Source organism: Indicator indicator, chromosome Z (genome assembly GCF_027791375.1).
Source record: "Indicator indicator isolate 239-I01 chromosome Z, UM_Iind_1.1, whole genome shotgun sequence".
In the NCBI taxonomy this organism is placed as follows: domain Eukaryota; kingdom Metazoa; phylum Chordata; class Aves; order Piciformes; family Indicatoridae; genus Indicator; species Indicator indicator.
The window spans coordinates 59973630-60001569 of NC_072053.1; the positions used below are offsets into that span (position 1 = coordinate 59973630).

The 27940-nt window shown below is 37.6% G+C and overlaps 1 protein-coding gene across 1 annotated transcript in view; it reads right to left on the reverse strand.

The window, feature by feature from the left end:
* SLC27A6 (solute carrier family 27 member 6) overlaps positions 1 to 12428 on the reverse strand; it is a 36227-nt gene extending 23799 nt beyond the window's left edge. Inside the window, exons 1-4 of the mRNA XM_054397741.1 lie at positions 11915 to 12428; positions 4032 to 4238; positions 1716 to 1874; positions 570 to 694 (exon numbers count right to left, since the gene is read on the reverse strand). Coding sequence (XP_054253716.1) covers positions 570 to 694; positions 1716 to 1874; positions 4032 to 4238; positions 11915 to 12428 — 1005 coding nt within the window. The remainder of the gene's footprint in view (positions 1 to 569; positions 695 to 1715; positions 1875 to 4031; positions 4239 to 11914) is intronic.
* Positions 12429 to 27940: the final 15512 nt, after the last annotated feature.

Here is a 27940-nt window from a genome sequence, read left to right on the forward strand (position 1 = left end):
TTTACTTGGTAATTACAACAGTTTCAGCATACTGCGTATTTGATACCATATAGGTAGATCATCCCACCACTGACTGCCAAGGGAGAAGTATTTTCAAGCTACAGATAACACAGTTTAGGAGCAGAATGTCACTTTAGCAAAACTAGCTTTGTTGTCTGGAATAGCTTTCTGAGTGGAACAAAAGAATTTCTTTTTTGATCTGCTAACCTAGACAAAACCCCTTCTAGACTTTAAAATATGTTTTAAATCTTCTCAAAACATCAGATTATGTGCTTAGAAACAAAATTTTAAAAATTCTGAAAACACATTAAATAGTAATCCTGTTTTTCTGAACTCACATTGTGAAACACTATTTTACTAAATAGTAGTGAAATACTATTTTTTCACCAATTTCACCAAAGGATACTGAATTAGTTTTTAATCTCAAATATGTGAAAAACCTCACACAAAAAGGGCAAAAAGACAGGTTCAGAACATTTTTATTTCCCTCTTAACATAATAACCACATTGAGAACAAAAATTGTGCATATCACTTACAGACAAATGGCCACCATTTTGGTTCTACTTACCACTGGCTGGTTGCAAAGGTAACGGCAAAGTTCTCCAATGTACTGGATGACAGTCACATTGTACTTTTTGCAGTCACTCCAAAACTGACTAGCTGAGAACTTCTTTTTTAACACACAGGTTGCACCTTTATGGAAACAGTAGAAAAAGACACAAAGCATTTTGTCTATATGGCAGCATACCTAGGTATGTTCAGTATTTCTACAAAATAGAACGTAAACCAAGAGCAGCCTTGTTCAGATAACTATATAGTGTTTAAACTGTTTTATTAGAAGTACAAATCTGGTAGACAAAGAATGGAGATGAAACCAGTGGCCTCCTTTGTGAGACAGTAAACAAGTGGTTAAAAATTTTTGTAACATTATTCAAAAGAATTTAACTGAAAATATCCAGAAAGTCAGCCAAAATTAGCAAATTATTTGAGTAACACTGAAACCTCATTTTTCAACAAAGAAGCTATTAATCAATGCAGAATCAGACAGAATTAATCCATAAGCCAATGATCTTTCCCTTGCTTTAACTTGCCCTTGATACTTCAGGAAACAGGAAATATTTGATATCAATTTTGAAATAAATCTTTCGTAAGAGAGTCATTGAGGACACCTACATCACCTCAGTAAAATTCGTATTTTACTTTCCATGCCAAAAGAGCACAAAAATTAAATGGGCAAAAAGCTATATATGATCTAATGATACATGACAAAACTCAGTGTTAACTATAAATGCATCTGTCAGTCTTTTTAAGTTCACCAAAATACATTTTAGTTCTATGCCACAATACAATGATGAGTTTGTACATATACTACCTGCCAAAATATTATCTGTGTCTTTAAATTCTTTTTTTACCTAAGTATTAAACAGAGCAAAAACAGTTGTGACACAAATGACCAGAACTAATTCTTCTCTAGTATCACAATTATCGCTTGTAAGAGATCCTTTGCTATTACAACACTCCTCATCTCCAAAACAGATAAATATAAAGCTATTCTGAAAAGACTATTAATTTAATTTCAGTGAATGATTAGTTTCTCTAATGGCAGTGAACCTGTGTTTCATACAGTTGTATAATAATCGGTGAATCTAAGTGTGTTTTATACATTTTAATAATAATTATCTAATAACATCATAATCAAATAAACAAGCCATACCCAATTCAATGCATCCACCAATGCCAAGAAGAGATGCTGCACTGTGATAAAGAGGCAGAGTAATATAAATGATGTCTGCTGCAGTAGCACCAAAAGCCCATAGTCCAGCAGCTCCTTTAAGAATCTGCAAGTGACTGATCACTGCAGCCTTTGGAAGACCTGTGATGAAAACACAAAACATGCATTAAGCTTCTCTTAAAGAAAACTCAATTTAATATTTTTTTCTTGTGTGAGGTTTCTAATACTGTAAAATAAACAATTCTTTCTTCCATAACCAAACTTTCATCCATCTGTTTAGATGGTCATTAATACACAACTGCTTGTTTAATACAGTATTGCATGTTTGCTCTGCACACATAAAGACACACAAACTGGCTTGTAACCTTGTCTGCTAGTAATTTAATGTGACGTCAAATGCATTAAAATTGATTTAGTGGAAACATGAAGAAACTCCATGATTAGCAAGCTACTAAATTAGACAGAACCAACAAAGGGCCAAAAGCATTTACTGAACACATTAATTTCTTTTAACATAAAGAAGTATCACACTACATCTCTTTCATGTAAGAGTCAATGACTGTAATGTAATTAAGAAAGGCGTGGGATCTACATGAAGTAGATCACGTAGTGAGTGGTTATCTATGATGTATACGTCTAAGCCTAACAGTCTGGTTTAGAATAGTATGAAGACTATATAGAATATAAATAATAAAAAAAGGCCAACAAAAAGTTCACTCCAGTTATGTTTTTCTTAATGAGTTTCTTCAGGTTCATCACACCATTTCTGTTCAGCAATATGCAGTCACACGCAAGAGCTTCTTGGGGTGGTACTCTGGTACCCATTATTATGAGTAAGTGATGTGGTCTTGATTCATTTATTTTCTCACCTACACCCACATACTTCAGGCTGGGTCCTGATGATGAACAGAGAGAACTGTTAAAAGTTTAAAAAAAATTAATAATTCAGAAAGTTTTTTTTTCCTAGCACAGCTAACATTCATTTGAAGACTTGTTTACTAGAAGTGTCATATATGCAGATTATAGCGACACTTCAAAGCTATTTCAAAACCCATCATACTGAAGAGAAAAGGCAACAAGCCTATATTGCAAAAAAAAACACTTAAGAGCCAGAAGTGCTCCACAGAATCTTGATTTTTTTTTTGGAAAAAAAATCAGTCTGTAGCTGACAAGATTCTTCTTTTTTTTTTTTTTTTAAACTGATTTTACCAGTGATTTTAGGAGCAACACTATGCTCTTGCTTTATCAAAAAGTGTGAAAATCCTCAGTTACTTTACATTAGAAATAGTTATTCCATACTGTTCAGACTAAACAAACCTTACACTTTTAGTCATATGGTACATAAAAGAAATTCAATATAAACTAATGTCTTACATACAAAAAATATGTTAAATTCTATATAACTGAAATTTGAGACTTCACACAGATGTTCCAAAAGCAGTTACAAGAGAGAAATCCTCCTACCTGGAGAATTCTACAATATTTTTTCAAAACCTCCATACTTTCAACAAGCAAGCCCAATCATATTTACATTAGTATTATTACAAACACACCTAGCCTCTTGATAGTACTTATACTTCCTAAATTTTTTATTCTAGATTGAGATTTTTATTTCCTAATTTTTCCCTAGAACCGAAGGCAAATAAATAATTATTTGTATGAGTGAACAAACCCATAAAACACATCTTAATTTTAAATCTTCTTGTGACTAAAACTCTTGCGTTCAGCTGAATCAGAATGCCAATCTGCTTATCTTAACAACATTATGGTACTTTTCATGCCAGTGATCAGATTTTTTTAAAGTCTTAGCTTCTTAGCTGGTGAAGCACTGGTAATAAATGCAGCCATCTGTTTCTAAACTAAAAGGCTAGTAACTTAATCCTATTTCCTATCTACAGTGACCTGCATAGAACGTGACCTATTAAGGAAAAAAATGTCTATTTGCTTCTTTGAAGATTTTTTTCTTAAAGTTTGAGATGTTAGCTATATTAACTAAGCAATTGTATGTGATAACAAAATAATATTTATTAGCACTGAAAAAAAAAAGGAAAAAGAAAAGGCAAAACATCTTATAAACACCTCAGCTGTGAACCATTAAGGTACAAAGCATCTCACAGCATTTTCACAATGTAGTAGGAATAAAAAGAAGCCACTGAATATAAACAGTAACTGTCATTTCTATCTTAATATTTCTAATTAGGAAGTCTGATATTCTACTATGAGAAGAACAGACTTTTGGAAAACAGAGTTTTTAGATGAAAGCTAAAGGATAATATAGACTCTTTAGCAGCTCTGTACCTGTTGTTCCTGAGGTAAATATATATAAAACAGATGACTTGAGGTTCTTGGCAGAGCGTTGATTGACTGGAACAGGGTCTTCAGACGCATCCTCTATTTTGTCTAAAAGGGTGTGGACACTTGGAAAAGTGGATTCTTTGGTCATTGTCCAAACACTTACGTCTTTCTGGAGGTTAGGAAGAATTTCTTCCAGAGACCCAAGCAGATCTTAAAAATTAACATAAAATAATGTTACTTATATTATGTCTTCACAAAACAAAACAAATACAGTTTTTTTTCCTCTGAAACTTTTAATAATAGAAAGAGGACTGAAAGCCACTTCCATGGACATAAATAAATTCAATACAATAATTAGAAACTAGTATGAAAATTCACCGAAAACAGGACACAATGAGCTAAAAATACTGCTGACCCCACAAAGTCAATTTTCAAGTATCCCTCAAGGCAAAACGATGAGCTTTGATTACTAGTTGCTGCTTATCATGTCATTTTGTATAACACTTGGTCATTGCTAAAATCGGAATGAAGTGTAGTTAGGATTCAACTTCAAATAAATAATGAAGAAATCTGTTAAGACGCAAGGCAAATATAGAAATAACTGGTAATCAAAGTGCAGGTTTCCCTGGATGCCTTCAACAGCAATCACTCATCAAGCAGTAATTTTTTTTTTCAAAAGCACATAAGGGCCTGATTTAAAAACAAACATACAAATGAAAAACTGTATTGTGTATGCAGGTACCTGAATTTCACAGAAGAGAAACTCGTGCCTTGTTCAGACACTGCCAAAGAACCATGTGACTACTTATGTAGTGCTTTGAGTGTTTTAGATAATCTGATTTCAGGTAAATCAGACAATTTTATTTTATTATAATCACATGTTCATTCACTGAAAACCATTCCTTTTACTGGCCTTTACCTGAATATAAATACATTTTTATAGAATAAAACTAGCAGCATAACTACTAGTTTTTCTGGCTTACCAGGAAAGAAACCATGAGAGTCCCAGATTAAATAAAAAGAAAAAAATAATATAAATGGAGGCCAACCCTTAAGTAATACATTTGGTATTTATGTTTATATTTCTAAGCAGCTTTACAACCTGTCACTTTTTCAGAACATCACACAGACATTAAAGTTCTAATCCAAGAAAATTCTCAAGAATAGAAATAATATTGATTTCAATAGAACTATTCACATACTTAAAGACTCATTTACACTTAAGTGCTTTTCTGGATCTCAGCCTATGCAATTAATTTTGTGAATATTCCTGTGTGTATAAATTTATGTTACCATCTCTGTTTTTCTAGATAAATAAACAAGAGAAGTTTACATGACTCACACTCTGAATCTCACAAGGAGGTATTGCCAGGGCCAGCATTTGAAATCCTGATGTCAACTCCAAGCTCATTTCACAAATATTAAATATGAGTATCATTAACAGAACCTCCTTGTGTAAATTTTACATCAAAATAGCTGTAGATTTTTAATCTTTCCAAAAACTACTTTTGTGATGACAGATTGCTGTATGTATTTTAATGAAGGACTCTATCACTGTAACATGTATCACTTACTGTGGCCAAGTAAATATTTTATAAAACTATAGAGTATAAATTCTATATATTTTATGAATGTTTAGTAAATAGATCTGGTGGAGTGCAACATTAAAATTTTTGTGTTCTAACTTCCTTGCACTGTAAAATGATTTCAGGAAGTAATCACTCAAATAATTACAAAAATCTAGAAGATAGATAGCCTCCTGCTTGACTCATTGGCATACATTCCTCTTCCACAACACTCCGTATTATTGTTATATTATACAATTAGGGAACACTTTTCAAGTAATAAATATGAAACTACAACAGTATTCATTTTTTGTATTCAGAAATTCTAGATAAGATATGCACCAAGTTTTGTGTGTTTGAGTAACATGAAGTGCAAGTCTGTCACCTCTTCTTTTTTCCCCCATTTTCCTTTCTTAAAAGGATGGAAGTTGCAAACTATTAATTTCAATTATTTAAGATGCAATTATTTAAGATTTAAGAATAACAAGAGGGCACAGATCCCTTTTAATAGACAAAAATATTTACTCTAATTTAAAGAACAATCTTCAAATTAAACATATACACTGTTTCTTGTTTCCATAAACACTCAGTCAAAACTTAGTTTTGTTGTTGCATGCAGGCTTGCTTGGCTTTTGGACAGCTATTGAACTATGAACCAATTATACAATAGAATTTTTCTTCTGTGCTCAAGGATCTCATACTTGGAACAATATGTGAACAACTTGTGGTTATACATTATCTTGAAAGAAATTTCTAGTTAGATAGCAAAGAACAGCAAAGAACAATCAGGGATAGCCTCAAAAAGAAAGGGCAATTTAAAACGGTATTCAAAGTGCTAGAAACTGAAAACTACTTTTGGAACACACAGACGCATAGGGTGTTTGAAGATAACTCTCAGTTGTACTAACATATTTCCATAGAATAATTCTGAGGATAGTCAGCTAATGTTCTGTTCCATCAACAAAGAATTTCTATGCCAGACATTGTGTAGGGCTCACTGGCCTTTACATACTGTCTTGCCTATGTGTGGGGAAAAAGAGAGTCCTCTTGGAAAAACTGTAGTTTGATTATTTCCAGAGGTAGCTGGTATTTGTACTTTACCATACAGGAATGCAGTTAGAGTGAAACAGTTTAGGTATTTAAGCTTGTGGTTTGTCTTAAGTACCTGTTTGCTTTTTACATTATGAAAGCATATTCAGGTTTTAGTTTATTTGCTTTGGAAGAAATGACTGCTTATCTAAATTTTGGTAATGCAGTCAGCAGCAGTGTGGGCAAATTGTTTACATAGCTTGGATATGAATATTCACTATGCGGCTTCTGCCAGGGAAAAAAAAAGTATTGAATTATTCAAGATAAATATGCTTCTCCCCTCTTATTGTCTTTTTTTCCCCTCTCTTGCTTTTAAAGCACTTCAATATTCAACAAAAACTTTGTGAAACTGTTACATGAAACTCACATGAATACGTAACTCAGTTATATCTCTAGAGAAACGATGAAAAATGTTTTGCTTTTGAACTACTGTCCTGAGCTACAAGTTGCACAGAAGGGTTTTTATGCTATTTTCCAGCAAAGAAACAATGCAGCCTGTTGGCAAGGACAGTCCTACACTGCTGAAAGGGATACATCATATTGAGATCAACTTGTACTGGACAGAAAGTTACTTGGAAGGCAAACTGTATGAAATGGTTCTTACATAACTTTGATGTGCTCAGTAAGCTATGGCAAGTTCAAACTCTTCCCCACACTGTCTGGCCTCAGAAAATAATTGTTATTTGTACCTGATTCCCCAAGTGACTCCTTACACTCAGCACTTTCTTTCTGTAATAAAAAAAGGAATTACAAGTCGGTTATGGCTCAGCATCAGTATTGGTATCTTGAAATGCCACTAAGGAAGTATAGGTAGCAGAACAGAGACTGGCTTGGGAATCACAGTTGGGCACTATCTTCCACTTAAACTCCATCTGGGACAGAGATGCAAAGTAAGTAAAGGCAAGTGATCCAGGAGGTACAATGTCTAACAGAGCAAATAGGCATGTGTTCTGCAGATCTTCTAAGGTTTCCTTGTCCTAAATGTTTAGGTCTGAAGAGCTTTTAATTCCAAATAGTTAAGAAAAGATGGCTGTGATAAAAAAAAAAAACACATTTTTTTCTCACTCAGTTGATTAACATACGAGAGATGATACTGCTACTTGTACATAATACCAATTCACAAATACCAAAATGACTTTGTATACTCTTTTTCCAGGATTTTGACACACTTGTGTCTGAACTTCACTCCTACCAGCATAAACCCTGCTTCTGAGCTCAGATGGTGAGAAGTACAGAAGACATTGAGTAGCAGCAGAAGGCACTCCTGGTACCTGAAGAGCAAAGAATCCTGGCCAAGAAAATGATATATTTTATTTGCATTGCTTGGAGATGTAATTCTGTACAGAGCTGCAGAATCACAAAATGGCTGTGGCTGGCAGGGATCTCTGGAGGTCATTATGGTCTAACACCCCTGCTCAAGCAGACCCGTGTAGAACAGGCAGTCCATACAGTATGTATACTCCCTGAATAGGTTTTGGTGTCATGCTTGATGTAAGTCAGTCTAATGGAGTCAAATAATGCAATCCTTTCACTGTTGAATCTTTACATCACAAGTTGTGTTGGCAATCTGGGGTGTCCTGCTAAGAACTGAAGTCTTCCAAATAGCAACACACTACAAATGCACTGGCAAATTTAATTTGTACCTTTCTGGTGAGTAGTTTTTAAATGAACCAAGGGTGGCAAAATATGTTAACAAATGTAGTAAGGGCAAATACCTTTTAAACAGTTCAGATTGCTTCTAGAGTAAGTTAATGCTTGTAGCCTGATAGTGAGAAGGGCACAATGCTGCTTTGATTTTCAAGTTTTTATTTACACATTAGCTAAATTTTGTTTTATAAAAAACACAGTTCTAAATTCCAACTTTTGAATCCCTTTCAAGAAACATTCCCCAGAATGGGAGTGGTAGTAGACAGTGTTTCTGGGAATGGAAGTGTGAGAATGTTATGTAACAAATCAAAGCAAAAGCTAAATGCTCTGGCAAGAGAGCAGATGAGTGAAAGGACCTAGAGCAAAAACTCTCTCCCTACCACAAAGGCAAGTGGAAATACTGAAAAGTAGTTAGGCTACAAAGTGTAAATGCTGAAAAATCAGAGAATCTATTTACAGCCTGCAGCTGCATGAGAGGGAAAAAAACCCTAGTTAATAGATTATGCTGAATGAATTAAAAGAACATCGCTGTTGTAGAAAAAAATCAACTTGTAAGAGGTAGCCATGTCATACAGGAAACCAAAAATAGGGAGAAATTTTTATGTTATTATAACATATCTGATGCTTAGGAATAATAATTACAGAGAGCTCATAAAATTTAGAAGTAAAAAACAAAGCTTCAAAACTTAACTGCTATTGGACAATTCCATCTCAAGTTAGAAAAAGCAATCAAAATATCAGAGACATGTCAGACCGAAGTCTGACTGCCAGTACCTAAGAAAAGATGATACTAATTGGGCTAGGTCACCAAACCACAAACTCAGAAAAATATACAAGGTACAAAACAGAACTGAAGAGTATAAATTCCTCAAGTAAGAGATCTCGCAAGAGGTAGCATGAAAGAATATCAAAACAGGAACAGTACCCACCCTATTTTGACAGGGGTATCATGCTTGCATAAAAACTAAGAGCATTTTGGAAAAATGACAAGATGTCCCAAAAGAAGCTGCAAAACACAGGAAATCCCAGGAAAGCTATGCCACCATTGTGATCACAAAGATTTAGCAAGAAACTATTAAATATAGGAAGTGTTCCAGACATCAGCAGAAGATGGATGGTGCCCATCAGCAGAAACAAAATACTAATATTGAGTGGATTTGAATGCAGGTTCCTGATTTAATGTGCCATTACAGGCAGGATTTTCAAGACCAAATATGGTCTTACTGAATAGAGGCAGTTAATGGTCAAATTGTTAAGGGGATGATTTCTGCAGTTCTGCAGAAAAGAACAAGATCAGAGATAATAAAAATGTTGAAAAGATAGTTTTGTAACTGGTAGAAAAAGTGGAATTGCTAAGTCTAATCTGTATTTGTTTGTAGATGGTGAAAAGCCCATATATTTTTCAAAACTAGAATTTCTATTATTCAGAAACAACACCATTAGATAATATTCTCTAACTAAAACAAACAAAACCCAAACAATGTTAGTTGCCAAACATGCTACTTAACTATGAATATGATAGATATTGGATCACAGGTTGATTGTTTTTACTGTAAATATTTTGGAAAAAATATACACTATGTTCAAGCTATGTATAATCCTGTGGAAAACAATGCAAGAGCAAAACAGGTAAGAAAGTTCAAGTCATGCCTACTGATAAGGAAGAATACCTTGAAAATTACACTAATACTAAAAGAAAAAATGTTCAACACACTTCTGAGAATTACCTGACTTTGTAACCTCAGTGTCAAATACTGCACTGTAATTTTTATATATATTAGGCAGAAATTATGCGCAATAATTATCTTTTTGTTTCAAGAGTGGTATGAGTTAGTCCTCAGTCACCTAATTGTATGTGAACATTTAGTTGTGAAGCCTGAATTCCTTTGGAGAAGCTACCTTTCCTTATGGCATAGCCAACCAACAAGACATAACAGAACTTCAGCTTCTTCACAGATACAGATGATAAAGAGTTTCTAACACTAGAAAAATACTATGAAGCCTTGCAGGCTCAAGGGCCTGACAGCAATGCTGGGACTAAAATCCGTAAATAACTAAATAAGAAGACCAATGTATAAAAAAAAAGCTCAGAGACTAACTTGTTGGTATCCATCAGCACATACTCTTCTGTGAGTACAGGGTGGTTCCTAGAACAAGGTACTTAACATAGCTGCTGGTAACAATTTAAGAATGGAGAAACATATGCCCTGTTCCTGCTTTTTAATTTGTTAGTTGTCCTTTAAAATTAATAAAGGCTGCCCTTAAATATAAGGTTTGACCCACAGTTTTCCTTCACCACAGTCAATAAGCAAGAATTTTCTAAATATTAATTCCATTCCTCAATTCACAGACTCCAAAGCATATATTCATGAGAGTGTTAAATAATACTTTTTTTTTTTTAATTAAGGCAAAAATGCTTCAGGAGCATTGTTATCATATGTTTGGAGATTAAATTTAAGTTGATTTTTGTTTCATTAGCTTGTTTTAATTAACAAGCATTATTAAACTAGCATACTGCATACAATCACAATGACAACAGTTATAATTAAAAAATATGCTGGGGAAAAATCTTAAGTACATATTTGAAAGCACAAATTTGCAGAGGAAATTACATCATTTAGGTATCATAGATGCAAAACCTCACAACGTGTATAGGAATGAGGCAAGAATTTGTGAAATTGGAATAAGACAGAGTAGACTTTATATTATTATTGGAGAGGCAGGACAATTTTAATACTTTGAAAGATCCTTCTCCAACCAAATGACAAGGTTCTGCATGATCTATTAGCATTGCAATTTCATTTGCACTTGATCATAAATGCTAACGCAAGTTGAGGTTTTAGATATTTTATAATAATCAAAGTCCAATTTGAATATACAACTCACAGTATGTCTACATGAAGATTTTTAAATTCTTTTCAAGCACATAATAAAAATGTAATACTCTAAAAGCTTACACAACACAATCATCTCCTATAAAAATGCAGCAATTTCTTCTACAATTCAATGCCAGCACTAAATTGGCTATTACAAATCAACCTCCTATGTGCTACATCCGCAAAAAACCCAAACCAAAACAAAGAAGAAAAGCCTCTCAATGTTGGTCGCTGGGTGACTATCATACCTCTGAAGAGTTGTACAGAGAGGTTGTAGTCCGAGCTTAAACTTTCTAGTTTGCAGTGGTTTGATCACTGTAGAATAAGGCAGATGACTTCAGGTTAAAATTTACTATTCTAAATGGAATAAGAAATTTTTCTTAATGGATCATTTAAATATTTTCTGAGATACGTTAAGCAATCAGGGAATTAATTAAATGCTTGGAACAAGGTGCACTTGGATGATAAACTTTCCTGAAATGCACATTTTAAAAGAAAAGGTTAAATAGATGTCCCGAAAGCATGGATACCTTTGATTCTGCCTGAGAGGCTTAAACTTTATGATCTCTTGAAGCCCCTCCCAGTCCTAGATTCCTTTCATTCTGTAAACATCTGAAAGTCAGACTTTCAATGAAGGAGCTGGAAAGGTATACACAGGGCAGATGTGACATTAAAAGCTCTGGATGTATGTATCAGCCATATACTGTACCTGCTCCCACAACCAGCATCTTGGGCTCACAGCTACTGACACAGTGCAGGAGAGATTTGGCGCGGACATTGAAGTTCAGGAAAGCCACCACGCAGCCGAGCTTGGCAAATCCAAACCACAGATGGATGAAGTCTGGCTCGTTGCTCATCAGCAAGGCCACGGTGTCGCCTTTCTTCAGAGCCCCGTGGCGTAGGAAGACCTGCGCTACTCTGTTACTCCTCCTGTCCACATCCCGGTAGGTGTGCACCTTCCCTTCATAGATGAGGAACGGCTTGTGGGGCTGCTTCTCAGCCAGCTTCACAAACTTGTCCAGGACGGTGACGATCCTCCCTTGCAGCTGGTACATCTCCACTCTCAGCCCGTACATCAGTACTTTCAGCAGGTATCTCAGGTCAACCCAAAAGTAAGGGAAGAAGAGCTTCTGGATGAAGTGCAAAGAAACAATCCCGGCGGCAGCGCCCGGTACCCAGGAGGGCGGCATTGGAAGTGGATAAAGGTCGTCCCAGCCACTCATTTCCCGACAGCTAGGCGACTTGACACACGGGGCGCAGAGAGCAGACAGGCAGGGCACGGAGTCTGAGGAGAAAGATGGTAAGGGCTAAAGCTTTTCCCGCCCTCTCCTCCAGATTAGTGTGCCGCCACCCTGGGAAGCCCGCACCAATTCGCTGTCAGCCGGCAGCAGGACTGGAGAAACCAAGCATTCCACAGCGACCGCAAGCTGCACACCTTGGCCCGCCGCCCGGAGCCGCCCACCCGTCTTAGCTTCTCCTTGGTGCGGCGGGCCCCGCACCTGTAGGACGGCACGCCCCGGTGGGAAGCGATAACAGACAGGGCGGAAGCTCCTGTACCCACCCACTCCCCCCCACCCACCTCGGGACTCAAGGACAGCACCGACTGCGGGCCGGGCGGAGGCGGCTACTTCTTGAGCTGGTTGCATAAGGCGCGATCAGCTGCCGCCTTCCGCTCCCGGCGGCAGTACCACGGGAGGTTATCTCCTTGGTAAGGCGGCGGCCGTGTGCGGAAGCTTCGCCCTAGGATGGCCGCGGCTGGTGGCAGCAGGGCGAGCACAGAGGCCCAGGGTCCTGGGAGGCAGGTGGACGCGCCGAGGCGGGCAGGTGCCCCGCGCCGGGATGGTCCCTCGTTACTTGTAGCGGTCCATCGCTGGTATGTCATTTTGGCCGCAGGCCCCTATGTCTCGGATCCGTGCTGAGGCGTCAAGAAGTAATTGGCATATAGGCCCTGTCATCACAGGGGCCCAGGCCACTCTTGCATGCCACCTGGGCCACAGGAGGAGTTTTAGACTATGGAGACCAGTGCTGCAACTAGCCTGTGTCTGGGCAATACCTGCACAACATGTTCATTTCATCTGGGAACTGGAGATTGAGCCAAGGCCATTGGTTCGTGTGCCATGGAAATGTCATGCTGAAGGGATGCCATTGGCATGGAGCAGCTGCAGCTGAGTATGGTGCTCATCCCATAGCTGCTGATATTGATTACCCCAAATACTTCAAAATACTCAAGGCTTCCTGTCATCCAAAGGCATCCACTGCTGTTGTCCATGGTGAGATGCATAACATGGTGTTCTTGTGTTTTACTGTGGATGAGTCTGGAGTTACGTGAACTGTGAGCAGCCGACGTAAATTTTTGAGTGACAGATATTCTGTGCTTGTGTTGGCCACAAACTGAATATATGAGTCTTGGTGCACTGTGACAAAACCAGAAGGTACTTACTGAAAACTGTAGCCTATAGCAAATGCATTTTTTATAGGGTATGAATGTGCTTTTGAATAGTTCTGAATTTTCTGACCACAAGTATTGGTAATTTACCACATGTACTCTTCTGTCTGCATATTGCCGATATACCACAATAATCTATCTTCCACACCCCAGCCTTTTGTTTGCCCTATATACTGGGCTAGTTCTCCAAAGTGTTACTGCAATATCTGCAGGAATATACTTCTCATCCATCTAATTGACAATTGATATTAAAATCCTTTCCTCCCCAAAAAGGTATGTCATAATTTTGAGATAAGTGAGCCCTGAAAGCTGGCAGTGTAGCCCTTCTCTCCATTGCCTTCAGATACCAAGCCAGCCAGCTGTGTTTTTTGTGCTCTTTGGAGTCAAAGAAGGATGTCTTCCTTCTCAGGACAACGAGGAAATGTATATAGGAGAGGATACTTATTCCAGACTCATCTTGAATTTAATGACTAGCATGGAGGAAATCCCATACTGGGAAGAATATGACAGATTTCTTCCTGAGACTGTCTATTGCAAGTGCTAGTAGAAAACCTAAATAGAGTAGTAAAGACTGAAAAGTAAAAGCAAACTGTCGTTCAGTTCTTTCTAGAATCCTCCCTTACAACATCAAGACTACAACTTATATTTTGTGCTCTGCAGGTCTGGCAACTGCTTGTACTTCTACACTCTGAGTGTAAAAGCCTTGACAGACTTGCTTCTCCTAAAACATTTTTCTAATATCCTTTTCATCCAGCCTGAATCGAGACCATTGGCCCGGTCTCCAGTTCTGCTGAAACACCAGCCATTCTCATTTGCTACCACTCTACAGCTTAGAATCTTAGAATAGTTTTGGTTGAGAAGGACCTCTTAGAACATCAGGTCCAATCCTTGGCCTAACACCACCTTGGCCATTGAAACACATCCTGAAGTGCCATGTCCACACCTCCAGGGATGGTGACTCTACTACCTCCCTGGGTAACGTATCCTGACCACTCTTTCCATAAAGAACTTTTTTCCTATTATCCAATTTAAACCTCCCCTTGCACAATTTCAGGTCAATTCCTCTCTTCCTATCACCTGATACTAAGGAGACCGACCCACACCTCACTACAACTTCCCTCCAGGTATTTGGAGAGATCAATGAGGTCTCCCCTCAGTATCACCCAAACTAAACAATCCCAGTTCATTCAGCTGTTCTTCATAAGACCTGCTCTCTAGACCTTTCTGGCATTGTTGCCCTTCCCTGGACACACTCCAGCAGCTAAATGTCTTTATTGTAATAAGGGCCCCAATAGCCCCAAAAATCGAACACGATATTCAAGATGCAGCCTCATCAGTGCTGACTACAGGGACAAGATCACTTGCCTACTCCTGATGGCCACACTATTCCTGATAAAGGCCAGGATGCTCTTGGCCTTCTTGGCCACCTGAGCACATAATTGGCTGTCAGCTGGCACCACCAGGTCCTTTTCCACCAGGCAACATTCCAGTCATTCTGCCTCAAGCCTGTGGCATTGCATGGGGTTGTGACCCAAGTGCAGGACTGGGCATTTGGCCTTGTCAGACCTCACACCGTTGACCTCAGCCTGTTGATCCAGCCTGTGTCCAGATCTCTTTGCAGAGCCTTCGTACACTCAAGCAGACCAACACTCCCGCCCAATGTGGTGTCATCTGCAAATTTATTTAAGGTACACTCAATTCCCTAATCCAGATCGTTGATAAAGATATTAAAGAGAATTGGCCCAAATCCTGAGCCCTGGGAAATACCACTAGTGACTGCCCACCAACTGGATTTAACTTCATACTTCTCTCTTTGTTATTTGTTTTTTTTTTTCCTTCCTTCCCCCCCCCTCCTTCTTTTCTCTACTGCTCTGAACATCAGTCGTGCCTTAAGCCACTAAACCATTGCATACTGCTCAACTTTTCTTTCTAGGGTAGATGCAGTTTGCATATAGCAATGTAAAATGTTTCAGTATTGGGAATACAGGTAACGCTTTCAGTTCAAACATTTCATATGTTAGGCAAATAACCTAAATTTGTACAGAGTCCTTCTCACACGGCTTCAAACTTCCTTTGAACTGTGGCATTTTTCTTGCAAACCTTCCTTTGTCTGACTTCTGTGGGTTTCTTAGCTAACCCAGGTCACTTCAGTAAGAAACTTGTCCGCTCCTTTGTCTGTTCAGCCCAAGTCATCCTCTGAGGATCTCCTTAGCCTTTTTTAGAGCCTTGTGACAAAAGCAAGCAAATTGGTATCAATGAAGTGTTAAGTGGAAATGTTATGAGTGAGGAAGCAACAGCTGCAAGTGAACTGAAAGGATGATCTGTACTCATGAAGAACACAGTTTCCAGGCAATCAAATTGAGGAATATATCGCTTCTGGCAAAGCCAGAAGGCCCATACTCTGCTTAAACCACAGCACAGATGACTCATTAAAGGACAAATCTGACATTTCATCAGAAGAAGATGACAGCAAGGTTGCAGAATGTCACACATACCGTTGCTCTTCTGTTACCCAATAGGTGGTAGGAGAACAAGGAACTAATAAAGAACTCAGGAGACATAATTCAAATGCTGCAAATAGATTGCTCAAATTATAGCGTTTTTACAAGAATACTTTTCCTTGCACATAAATGTGATAAACCACTCTAAATCAGAGTGCATACTGTCTTCCTCAGTGTTTGAAAAAATGACTACAGAAAGTTTATAATGGAAACAATAGATCATCAATCTCTCAAGCTTTTTGGCATCATGCAGTTGGAACATTGGTGCTACACTGTCAAGAGAGAAGACTTGTTTCAACCAGAGATTTTGAAGGTAGATTTTGTACTAGTCCTCCACTAATCTTAACAGGAAAAATTCAGTTTGTTCCATTTGTTTTTCTGCACTTGAAACTGAGGAACACAAGGAGTAATAGAAATTGAATTCTGTCCATTTGACTCAAGCCAAAGCTCAGCTTTGTGGTCTTTTTTTTTTTATTTGCCTTAAACCCCTGGGAATAATATGATCTGTCTTTCCTGTGTTCCCATATGCACTGAGAGTCAAATGAGTGGATCACGGGAAAAGGTGAACTGAGGCAGCAACGGCATTTTGAAAAGTGTCAGACAACAGCCTCTTACATTGCTTTTCAGTACGAAGAATGCTCCAAGATCCTGGGACATCTCTCCTTGAACGTCGTTGCATAGTCAAACTATGTTAAATCATGCATGGTCTTTGTCATCTCCAATTGCAGAACCAATCAATTTATCTCAGAACTGTGGTTTTGACTGATTTTAGTCACAAAGTTTTTAATCTAGGCTAACTCATTTGGCGTTGCCTCAAAGAAATGGAGGAGACCAGATGCTTGAAGAGTTCATTTGTGTTCTCAGGTGGCTGTAGTACTGTTATTTTCTATTCTACCACTAAGACTGAGATTTGGTTAGATTACAAATATACAAACACAGCTTTCTTTTATGAGTGCAGTCTGAATCATTGGAAACAAAGTCAAGCAAATTAAATAGTGAAAAACTCCTCTTAGATTCTTAATTTGGTGTTATTCAACCAACTATAGATTAAGAAACGAGAACTCATGCTCTGTATAACATACAAGGTGGAATGGTGAAAAATGCAACCCTTAAAAGTTATCACACATACTGAGTATTTTTTTGAGGTTGGATTTAGCTATAGGTATCTGTATCTATGAGGTAGGAAAGCTAAATTCACTCAGTGTTTTTGCTCTATATGTTGTGATCTTTTTACCCAGTGGAGACGTATACACATTTTATTAGTATATTTTAAAAGTATATGGCATAGGATTTGAAAAGCTCACAAAGAAAATGATAATTGTATTTCATGTTAATTAGTAAATATCAGCAGTAATGATAAATTTTTCTGCATGCATGGGACAATGAGTGTAACACAAACTACTAAACTGTTGTTAAGTAAATAAAATCTGCTGTGTTCAGTAAATAAAGCAATAGTTTCCTGGGGAAAAAAAATGTGTGATATTATGTGATTTAAATTAGTAATGTAACACTTGCAAGTGCTAAATTCATATTGGGAAGAAATCTTAATTAAGGCTATTCCAAACTTTAGGAAAAAAAGTTTACAATCTTAAAGTGTAAACTTTATTATTTTTAGGTAAATAAAACCCAAAAAACATAACAAGAAATTTAGCTGTTAATCATCTTCTTGTTACATGTCGTGAGCTGGAATCTGTTTTACTCTTGATGTTACGTAGAACTCATAAACTCGTACCACAGAAAAAGCACTGACCCCTGAATTATTTAGTATGCTGTAATTATTCTGCTCAATTTCTCTTCACAGAAAACATTTTGATGCCTGAGAGTATGGTATGACCCAATGATGAAATATAAAGGAGTTTAATTTTCTTCTGGTGGAAGTCACTAGAAAAGTATGATTAGATAAAACTGAAATATTTCACTGTAGCAAGAAAATATACCAAAATTACTGAGTCACTTTTGTATTGTAAAACTGTATAGTTTCAATATTATAATTTTGACACAACGTGACCTTTAATATCCACACAATATAGTGATGCATGGGTATTTTGCATTAACTGTGAACCTGGCTAATATGCCTAAGGGAATTAGCATGTGCTAGTTTAGTAGCATAAGTGTCAACAAAAGTGAAATACTTAAAATTTAGGGAAAAAGAATTGGGGGAAAGTTGCTCAGAGTATTTGTTGGGTAGTTATTTCAATTTTTAATTAAAATAATTTTAAAGTAGTGATGTTTCTTTTGTAATAGACCTTTGGAATTTTACAGCAGACAAAGGTGAATTAGAAATTCCTAGAATTATTCTTAACTAAAAATGTCACATGGGGATTTAGGAAATGAGTGGTGTAGTCATGCTAGCGTTACCGCAGGGACCTGAGGAGGTGAAGACTGAAGTTGTTGTGGTGTCAGAAACAGGACGTTATGAAAGTTTTTAATCATTGGAAAACATTTATGACTCAAAATCATAATTAATGAAAAAATTACCTTTATAATATTATGGGATCTTTTCTCCCTGTAGTTCTGTGAAGACATACTTTTAAAATACGTTACATGAAATGTCTTGTCTCAGGTCAGTCCTTACAGCATATCAACACTATGGACAGCCTTTCAAGGATGTAGAGAAATGTCATCTCTGGTAGATGTAATTTTATTAATAGAAAGCTTTACTATTCACATAGTAGATCATTAAAACCCCTCACAATGTGTTGTTGTCTGTTAATTTGCTTTGGATGAGCTCTGTGGGTCAATCTGTAGTTTTGCCTGAATTCATGTGTGTCCATACAGGAGTACTAATGTATTTTCTATCTATTACAGCAGTAAAATTTAGCCACAATCTCCCATAGAAGCAAATTGAAATACTTAGATTTTCTCCATCCTTGAAAAACTGCTGACTGCTGATGAAATACCAGCACACAATATTGAATTTTTGCACCCCCTCACAATAAAGTTGGGGTTCAGTCTCACTGTCATCCAGAAGGGATCTGAATTCAGAACTGATAGCAATCTGCAAATAGATATTCAATTTAATTTTCCTTTAAAATTTATTTAGCTGCTTGTTTATACACGTGAGATTAAATATAACAATGATATGGAAGAGTTTTATGTTTTACACTAGTAGACTCAAGACAATGTTTTTGATTTTACTCTTTACACAGCTCCTACCATGCTAATCAAGTATAGCACATGGTCCTGGGATGCCTACCTTACTTTGACTCTTGTGGATACCTAATCATGTATGGAGAATGATCAAAAGCACTTCTTAAGTAAGAGTCAGATGAACATTTCAATCTGAATATAAATCCTTTAGAAAGGATATTCTGGTGCAGTCTCAGGTGTGAGGTATGCGAAAATACTGTCTTTAAAACACGGGGAAAATGTAGACAGGACGTATACTGATTGGAGAAGGAAACAGACTTCTTAGTGTGAAGTGACATTGCTTTCACATCCTTTAAGTAAGTGTGGTAGGCTTAGGCTGTGCCTAGGAGAATTTTCCACAGATCTTGAACAGAAAGTGATACAATGTAAGTAAATTACTGTTGGATGCAAAAGGAAAATAATTGTAAGGTCTAAATAATCCCATTGGTCCAAAAACTAGCATTAACTTTCTCTCTTTGCAGTTTCCTTTGCTCTGGCAGGTACTGGCTACTGCTTCTGCTAGCTTGCTGATTTTGGATGAGTTTCTTTGTTGTGGCTAAGTACTAACAAGTGACTCTCTGCTTTTCTCCTTTCTTCTCTTGTCCCATGTACAGACAGAAAGGGGGGCAGAGGAGGAAGCTGTTCGTAACGCCCTGGTTTTGTCCAGGGGGGTTCTTGTGCTTTTGATAAATTGTATATATATGGAAATATTGTATATTTTGTACATAATAATTGTGTTTCATATTTTAGGTTGTGGTTTTGCTTGTAAATATAGCTTCATTTGCTTTCAACTGATCTGGTCTGACAATTTTATGTTGGGGGTTAATTTCAACCCACCACAATAAGTATTTCATTGACTACTAGTTTAACTTGATGAAGTTGTGGGTGATTTGAAAGTACCTAAAATATAGGTATTATATACTTTAATTTTTTGGTTATTTTTATAACTGTTTTCTAGACTGCTAATGCAGAACATAATATCTGGATTTATCTTGTCTTGGAATAGGATAACATAGGGCTCTGGCAGAAAGTCTTCCAGTACTCATTGGAGAAATTTTCCGACGTGTTTGCCTGTGTCAAAATATTGTGGAGCATTTCTGAGGCATGAAGACCGTGAGCAAAACTGCAACAATGAGTAAATATGACAAACTGACTCTAAGTAATCATCTCTGAGGTAGGTGCCTAACATTTCCTTTGTGTTTGCTTCTGCTTTGTGAATGAGTGCTAGCGAGATCAAAATTAATTTAAAAGAAAATGACAAACTCCGTATTTCACAGAATCATAGAATTGTTCTGGTTGGAAAAGTCCTCCAAGATCATCAAGTCCAACTGTCAATCTAACACTACCATGGCCATTAAATCATGTCCTGAACTGCCATGTCCACACCTGAATGCCTCCAGAGATGGTGACACCACCACCTCCCTGGGCAGTTTAATTCCAATGCCTGACCACTCTTCCATAAAAAAATTTTTCCTGGTAACAAAAATCTGAATGTCCCTTAGCACAATTTCAGGCCATTGCCTCTTGTCCTATCACATGATACTAGACAGAATAGACCAACCCCCACGTCATTACAACCACCTTTCAGGTATTTGGGGAGATCAATAAGGTCTCCCCTCAGCCTCCTCCAGACTAAACAATCCCAGTTTTCTGAGCCACTCCTCATAAGACCTGTTCTCCAGGCCCTTCCCCAGCTATGTTGCCCTTCTCAGGACATGCTCGAGCAACTCAATGTCCCTCTTGCAGTGGATGGCACAAAACTGAACGCAGGGGTGAGATCATTTCCCTGTTCCTGCTGGTCACACTATTCCTGATATAGGCCAGGATACTCTTGGCCTTCTTGGCCACCTGAGCATATTGCTGGCTCACGTTCAGCTGTCTGTCAATCAATACCCTCAGGTCTTTCTCTGCCAGGCAGCTTTCCAGGCTTTTTCAAGTCTGTGGCTTGTGCATGGAGTTGTTGTGGCCTAAGCACAGGACCCAGGAGTTGGTCTGGCTGAATCTCACAGAATTGGCCTTGACCCATCGATCCAGCTTGTCCAGATCTCTTTGCAGAGCCATCCTACCCTCAAGCAAATCAGCACTTCCACCCAGTTTAGTATTATCTGGAAATTTACCAAGGATGCACTCAATTCCTTTGTCCAGATCATTAATAAAGACATTAAAGAGAACTGGCCCAAATCCTGTGCCCTGAGGAACACCATTTGTGACTGGCCAACAACTGTATTTAACTCTATTCACCACCATTTCTAGTCACCACGTTTTGAACAGCTACAGTTGGAATTATTCAACCTTTTCATTATGCTGTTGAATTTCTAGGTGAAAGGGCTCTTGGAATCATCCTTCAAAGGATTAGAACAGGGTGTTTGCCTCTCATGCCTTCAGGCAAGCCCAAGATAATTTTCAACGTGCCTCTGTTATCTGAGCTTTCATGTTTCCACCACAGAGCTAATCAGTACGCCAGAGAACATTCGTCCTTTATTTGTGCTTTTGTTAATTTGTACTTTGCTTGCATTAGAAATTTTACCAGAACAGTCTGAATGTAATATTATGAATGTTAACCGATATAACAATTTGTTACTGTTGCCCCTTTTTGCTATCAGTACTTCCCTGGACTTGTACTAGTTTCTGAATCTGTCATTGTTTTTTAAAAAAATACATCTTCTGTGTGAAACACCACATTCAGAAATACTTTTTAGTCTGGTGTAGTTGAGCTGCGTGGTAAAATACATATTTCTTTAAATTCAGAAGCAAAAACTTGCAAATTTTCTTATTTTTTCTTCTCACATACTTGTTTTCTGTTGTATGGAAATGAAGAGGAGGAACAGCTCTCTTGAAAGCCTAAGCCAACTTAGACTAGGTGAGGGAGAAGGGAGTTTTAGGTGTGTAAGAGTTAGATGTAGTTGTACTTCTTTACAAACATTTGGGCTATTTCTTTTGAATCCTGAAAATGCAATTATGAAGCAAATTGGTTTTATGTTAAGTCTCCTGTATTGAGTTGGTTTGGGTTCTTTTTCAGCTAGTAGCAATTTCTGACACACATGAATTTCAGGCTCAAGTAAAGCAATGTTTGACATGCTCTTGGTCCTCCCTTTTTCCCCAGGTATTCTCCTTTCTCCTTCACAAGGCAGTTTATTCAGAGAGATGGCTGAAGAAAAACCTCCCATTTCATATTACTGTGGCTCCATTTCATATAGTTACTGTCACCAAGCAGCAAGAGCAGGGTTGCTCAACAAACTGGAGGACAAAACAAGTGCTAAGGGTGCCCACAGCACAGGCAGCAATACACTCCCTGACCATAGAGATTTGCTACTGCACCTGAACACACCAGTGTCTGGGTTACTTCTCAGCAGTTGCATACAAGGCCTGGGGATGAATCAGGTCCAGGGTTCATTCACAGTGTCCAGATGGAAAAGGATGCCAGAGGTAGGGCTAAGAGATAAATATACAGCAAAGTCCATCCACAGAACAGGACAACATAGGAGCAGCTGCCCAGACCTGATCTTAAATAGACCTCTTAGAGCCTTTGGGTGAATGTAAGGAGATCCCAGGTGACTGTTGGTCTGGGCCATTAAGGCCAGTTAGTGATACTTGCCCATTTGGGTACTGACTGGAGCTTGATTTGCACAGGTTCCAAAAAGCTGCAGTGCTGTCTGACTTCAGTTAGAGCCTAATGTCTTCACCAGTTTTCTGAAAAAAGATAAATCCTTTGTGTCCATTTAGGTAACTGAACATAGGAAACGTAGATGAGCTCTGTCACGTCAACCACCTGGATTGATAAACCTCATGAAGTTAATGAGGAAAAAATAAAGTCACTCAGATATTTCATTATCGTTAACTTTTTGTTTGCTTGTTTGTTACAGTCAGTACTACATGCATAGAAATATTTTTAATGTGTCATTTCACAGTTTCTTAGCTGTAAGTGATGAACGTTTCAAACAAATTGGCCATTTTCTTGTTTTTCAACTGCCTGGGGTGTGTCTGTGTTATTAAGTGGTTATCTTAATAATGAGGCGGTAAATATGTAGGTGTCTTCAAATGCTAGTAAAAGAAAAAAAAAGAAAGTGGTAACAAAAAGACAAGTATAGACAGACAAAATAAGCATTATGTGAGGAAATAACTACGCTTTTGTTTCTAAAAGGGATTTTCTTGCCAAAAACTTTGTCTGCATGCAGTTTTATAACTTTATATATCTATATGGATGATCTTATTGCAAAACATTACTTTCATGCCAGGGTGTTGAAAAAGTAATTTTCAAGGATATTTCTGCATGTGGTAGCCAAAATTTTTTTAAGACTTACTATAGTCAGCATTAGTAGCCAGTATTGAACCACTTAATAAGTGGCCTGTTGGCTAATTGCAGCTTCATAGTCCCGTCTCAACAGTGTTAACCATCCCCTTACAGGATGAGTTGGAGTGGTCAGTCGAGGGCTAATACATGCTGTGATAATCCTGTTTTGTATTTTCTTGGCTAGCACACTGTCCATTCAAGTGTTGCTGTATAGACTGCACTGAAAACTGTTTGAACATGAGGTAGTCAGCTCCACTTATGTCTGAAAGCAAAGGGAATTCTGGATGCTTTCTGAAGATCAGGTGACTTGCACAAAGATGTGCTAAGATGACCAGCCAACATGGTCCCACTGGAGTAATTTGCAGTTAGTATGTCTACCTACATTTCCCATCTGTCTGTAAACCATGATAGCTGATAAATAACAGCTGGGCAAAATGAGATTAAGAGTTGCTTTCTCAATTGCCACTGAATGCCAAGGCAGTAAAGTTCGTGCATGGTTAGCTTGTGGAATAAGCAAAGCAGAGAATTGCCTAACTGGAGGAAACAAAAACAGAGCACAGAGGTTTCATGTTTGTGATAGCAATGTGCAGCATTCTGCCTGGACAGCACAGGCTCAGACACAGCACCAAGACACTACTCTCATACACCCTCTTCTTGAAAGAGCTTAGTGGAGGCCTCTCACTCCAGTAAAATATTGAAGGTTGGGATTTTTTCTGCATTAGTCTTCTCAAAATAGGATCAAGAGTGAATGAAGACTGATGTGGGGAAAAGGACAGTAGAAAGGATTGACAGGCCAATGACATGCTTCACTCCTTATCTTGTCCCCTTCCTGTCCCATGTCCCTCAGTACTACACTGTCTTCCAGAGATTTGGTATATGGTCTTTGCAAGTTAGAGGTCAAAGAAATGCAGTGGTGGAATGGGGAGAAGAGACAACATGCCACAGACATGTGTTATGAGACCTGACAGTTATTCAGACATCCAGTACTGATTATTTGTTTTTCTGAAGGTAAAGTTCAGAATTGTTAGCTATACCTATAAATTTCAGAAATGCAGTCTTCATTCACGTCAAATTTTTCTGAAGCATTTTAGAGCCTTATTACTCATTTGCAGCTCTTACCTTGGAAAGTGATAAAGCTTCCACCTGGAAGTTGCTAAAAATCCTCTCCTGAATGAGTGTTGAGTGTACTTGCAATTTGGTTACTCTGTATTTATTTAATAAGAAAATTTCCATGTGAGAATTGGTTAATTTTTAGTAAAAATTCAAGAATAATTTCCTTGAAATTTCAAAAACAGATCAGAAAAATTGTGAGAGGCATTGCTAAATATAATCTAGGTAGAAGATCCACAATTTAATAGACTTCTTAATAGTAATGGTTTCACAGTTATGACTTTTGTTGCTTTAAACTCGTCATCAACACAGAACAAATTTTTTAAAGTATAGTCATTTGAAATTGCTAAATACTACAGTCTGTGTAGAACAGCAACTTGACAGAGCTGGCAGAGAATAGTTAATATTGCTAAACAATACTAGAACACTAGCAATGCCAGGTAAAATTAGCAATACCACATAAAAACATTGTGATATTTTAAAATCAGCATGCAAAATGTGAATTAGAATTCCATGCAATGCCTCACTTGCCCCTGAACTTTTGATAATTTTAGGCTAGTTTCTGGCAGTTTGTTTACCTGCTTGCCTGAGACTTGGAGATCCTCACGACCTAATAATGCACAGGGTAAAAAGCTCCCAGTTTTCTGGGTGCACAAGATTTCCTGTGTTTCTTAGCTGCAAAAGTCAAGAGATTTGTGACAGGATATTGATAAACTTATATTTTTATTTCTTCCAAAAGAGGTAATTGATTTTTCTTTTTTATACCTTCCCTCCCTTATGTATTCCTTCCCTGAACTGCTCTTGCAGGAAATATTTTGAATATTTAACTTACTTCTCAACTGAAAAAATACGTTTTGTTCATAGGTAGAAGTGGTTCTTGCATAAGCAAAATCATGAACAGGAACAACAGAGCAATGGATTTTTGGTGCAGAAAATCAGCACAATACAGAAATGTACTCAGCTGCTTGTGAAACAAACTACAGAATCCGATCAGTACTTAAGTATTATGTTGGGAAAATGATCAATGACAACAAGCTCTAAATCTCAAAAGTTTATTGACATATAAATCATAGCTATGTCTTTTTAGCCTTTTTAGTGATGTATACATCTGTCTGTGACATAGGCTAAGAAATTATGTATTTTTCTGTACTAAAAAGTTTTAGTACAATATTTTAAATTAATTTTTATGATGGTGGCTTGGCTCTGATTTAAGCACTGTTGTTATTTTTTCAAGGTTGCTGTACATTCCCTGGTGGAATTCTTTTATGAAATTTTCTTAGGTAATATAATTTTCCAAATTGAATGCATGTCTTCCAGCAAAACAAAAGCAAGGTCATCCATACAGGAATCTGAAGAAATAAATAAAGAGATGTTAGTGATACTGCTTTGAACTGGATGTTGGCTGAAGCTTCTTGATCAGGAGGTGATTGTGGAAAGTACCTAAAGAGGAACAAAAAACATGAAAGTGAGGTTGACACAGGAAGCAATACTAAAAGCTTTGAACTGTGAAGCTGATGAAAGCTTATGAAAGAATACCTGCTTCTGTCATCTGTTTCTTAGAACAATAGCTTTACAAATGTTGAATTTTGCAGGTCACCTAGACCTTATTGCTGCATACAGAGTAGGTTATTTTTAGTCCTGAGATAAAGCTCCTGTATTTTAATTAAAATTACAAAGCATAGGACCAGGAAAAAATCATCTAATGCATCTTCACTTTCAAAGAAATTAATCTGTAAATAAAATATTCCTGGTATTTGTCTCACTGATAGATGCAGTTTGTGAGAACAACATACATGACCAGTCCTTGTGCCCGAAGATACATGACCTCCTGGGAATGCCATCATGACAGGATGGCTTTTTTTTGAGTCACAGTATAATGTTCTCAAGTAAGTTCATAACTCAAGTTAAATTCTGGCTTCTGGCCAGAAGCTTAGGGCACATCTGAACTAAGTTGTTTTTTTTTTACAAGCTTATGACAACGTAGATTTTACAGCCTCTTCAGCAGGCTAGCAGTTTCTGTTAGTGTGTGAAAGTGTCTCATAATACCCAGCTACCTTGTTCTCTTTCTCTCAGCTTGAAAGTAGTATTTGATTCACTGTTCAGGCATTGAGAGCCCTTCACCCAGAGATACCTTCTATGCTGTTGAGAATGAAGTCCTTTGAAAAGAGGACTTCACTGTTCTATGGACATCTAATTGCAGTGTGATTAAGGCACTGAGATTTGAAAGCTTAATTAGGAATGCTTAATTAGGTGGGTGGCACGTGCTGTTACTGCTTGAGCTCATTAAAACTGCCTTTTAGTACTTTTGGTTGTGTCTTTATGGATGAATGCAAACAGCTGAATTCCTCCCTGGGGGCTCTGAGCTGTTTTGGAAGCGATGTAACCATGTTAGCCTTGCAGAAAGCACAAGCTTTTATGCAGGTTATATTATATTGACCGCTGTGCTTTGTACCCTCAATGGTTTTGAGCTTGCTTTATGTGTCCTGCTGGAGGATGAACAGCCTTGGTCTGCCTGTACCCACTTTGGAAGCAATGTCCTTTGATTTGGTCACTCTCCCCATCAAAAGTTGCTGATTAGTTGTTGTTCTTTTTCATGTGGGTCCAAATTATTCCTTCTTGTGTTTAGTTCTTTACCTGTTTTCCATCTTCTTGGTTCCTCAGTTTATCAAGACTGTTTTGCAGTCTGCTTGTAGTGGCAGCAAAAAAAGCATTGGTAGTTAAAAAGTATACCGGTAACTTCTCCACTGTTGAAGAGAAATTTATTAGTATACCTTTTGTTCCTTAAACCAGAGATTAAGTTACAATTTCAAACTGAACTGGAAACAGAAAAGAAGTAATTTCTTTTCTAGGGCTTTTAGAAAACATTAAGGAAAAACGCCCATATATAGATTGAGTGGGACATAATTTGCTGCCTGTATATATGTATACGTGAGTAAGCTACTGACCGAATTTTGCAACCAGGGATGGAATTATCATCTTGTGCTTTTAATTATTTTCACTTTTTCTGAAGGATGGATGTTGGGAAGGAATTGAATGTAGAAATTAAAAGGTTGACAGGAAAAAGGGGGAAATAGCTGACAAGTCAGACAGACTTCTGTAGCACAACTGGAAAGTAATGGCCAGACTTCTGCCAGAGCTCTTGGGATCTCTGTAAATGTTGCAAACTTAATTGATTGTATTGGTATCAACAGTTATATAGGGATAGTCCTTGTAAAGGTTATGTGTTTAAAGGGGTGCATGTTTGTGTATTTATGTGCA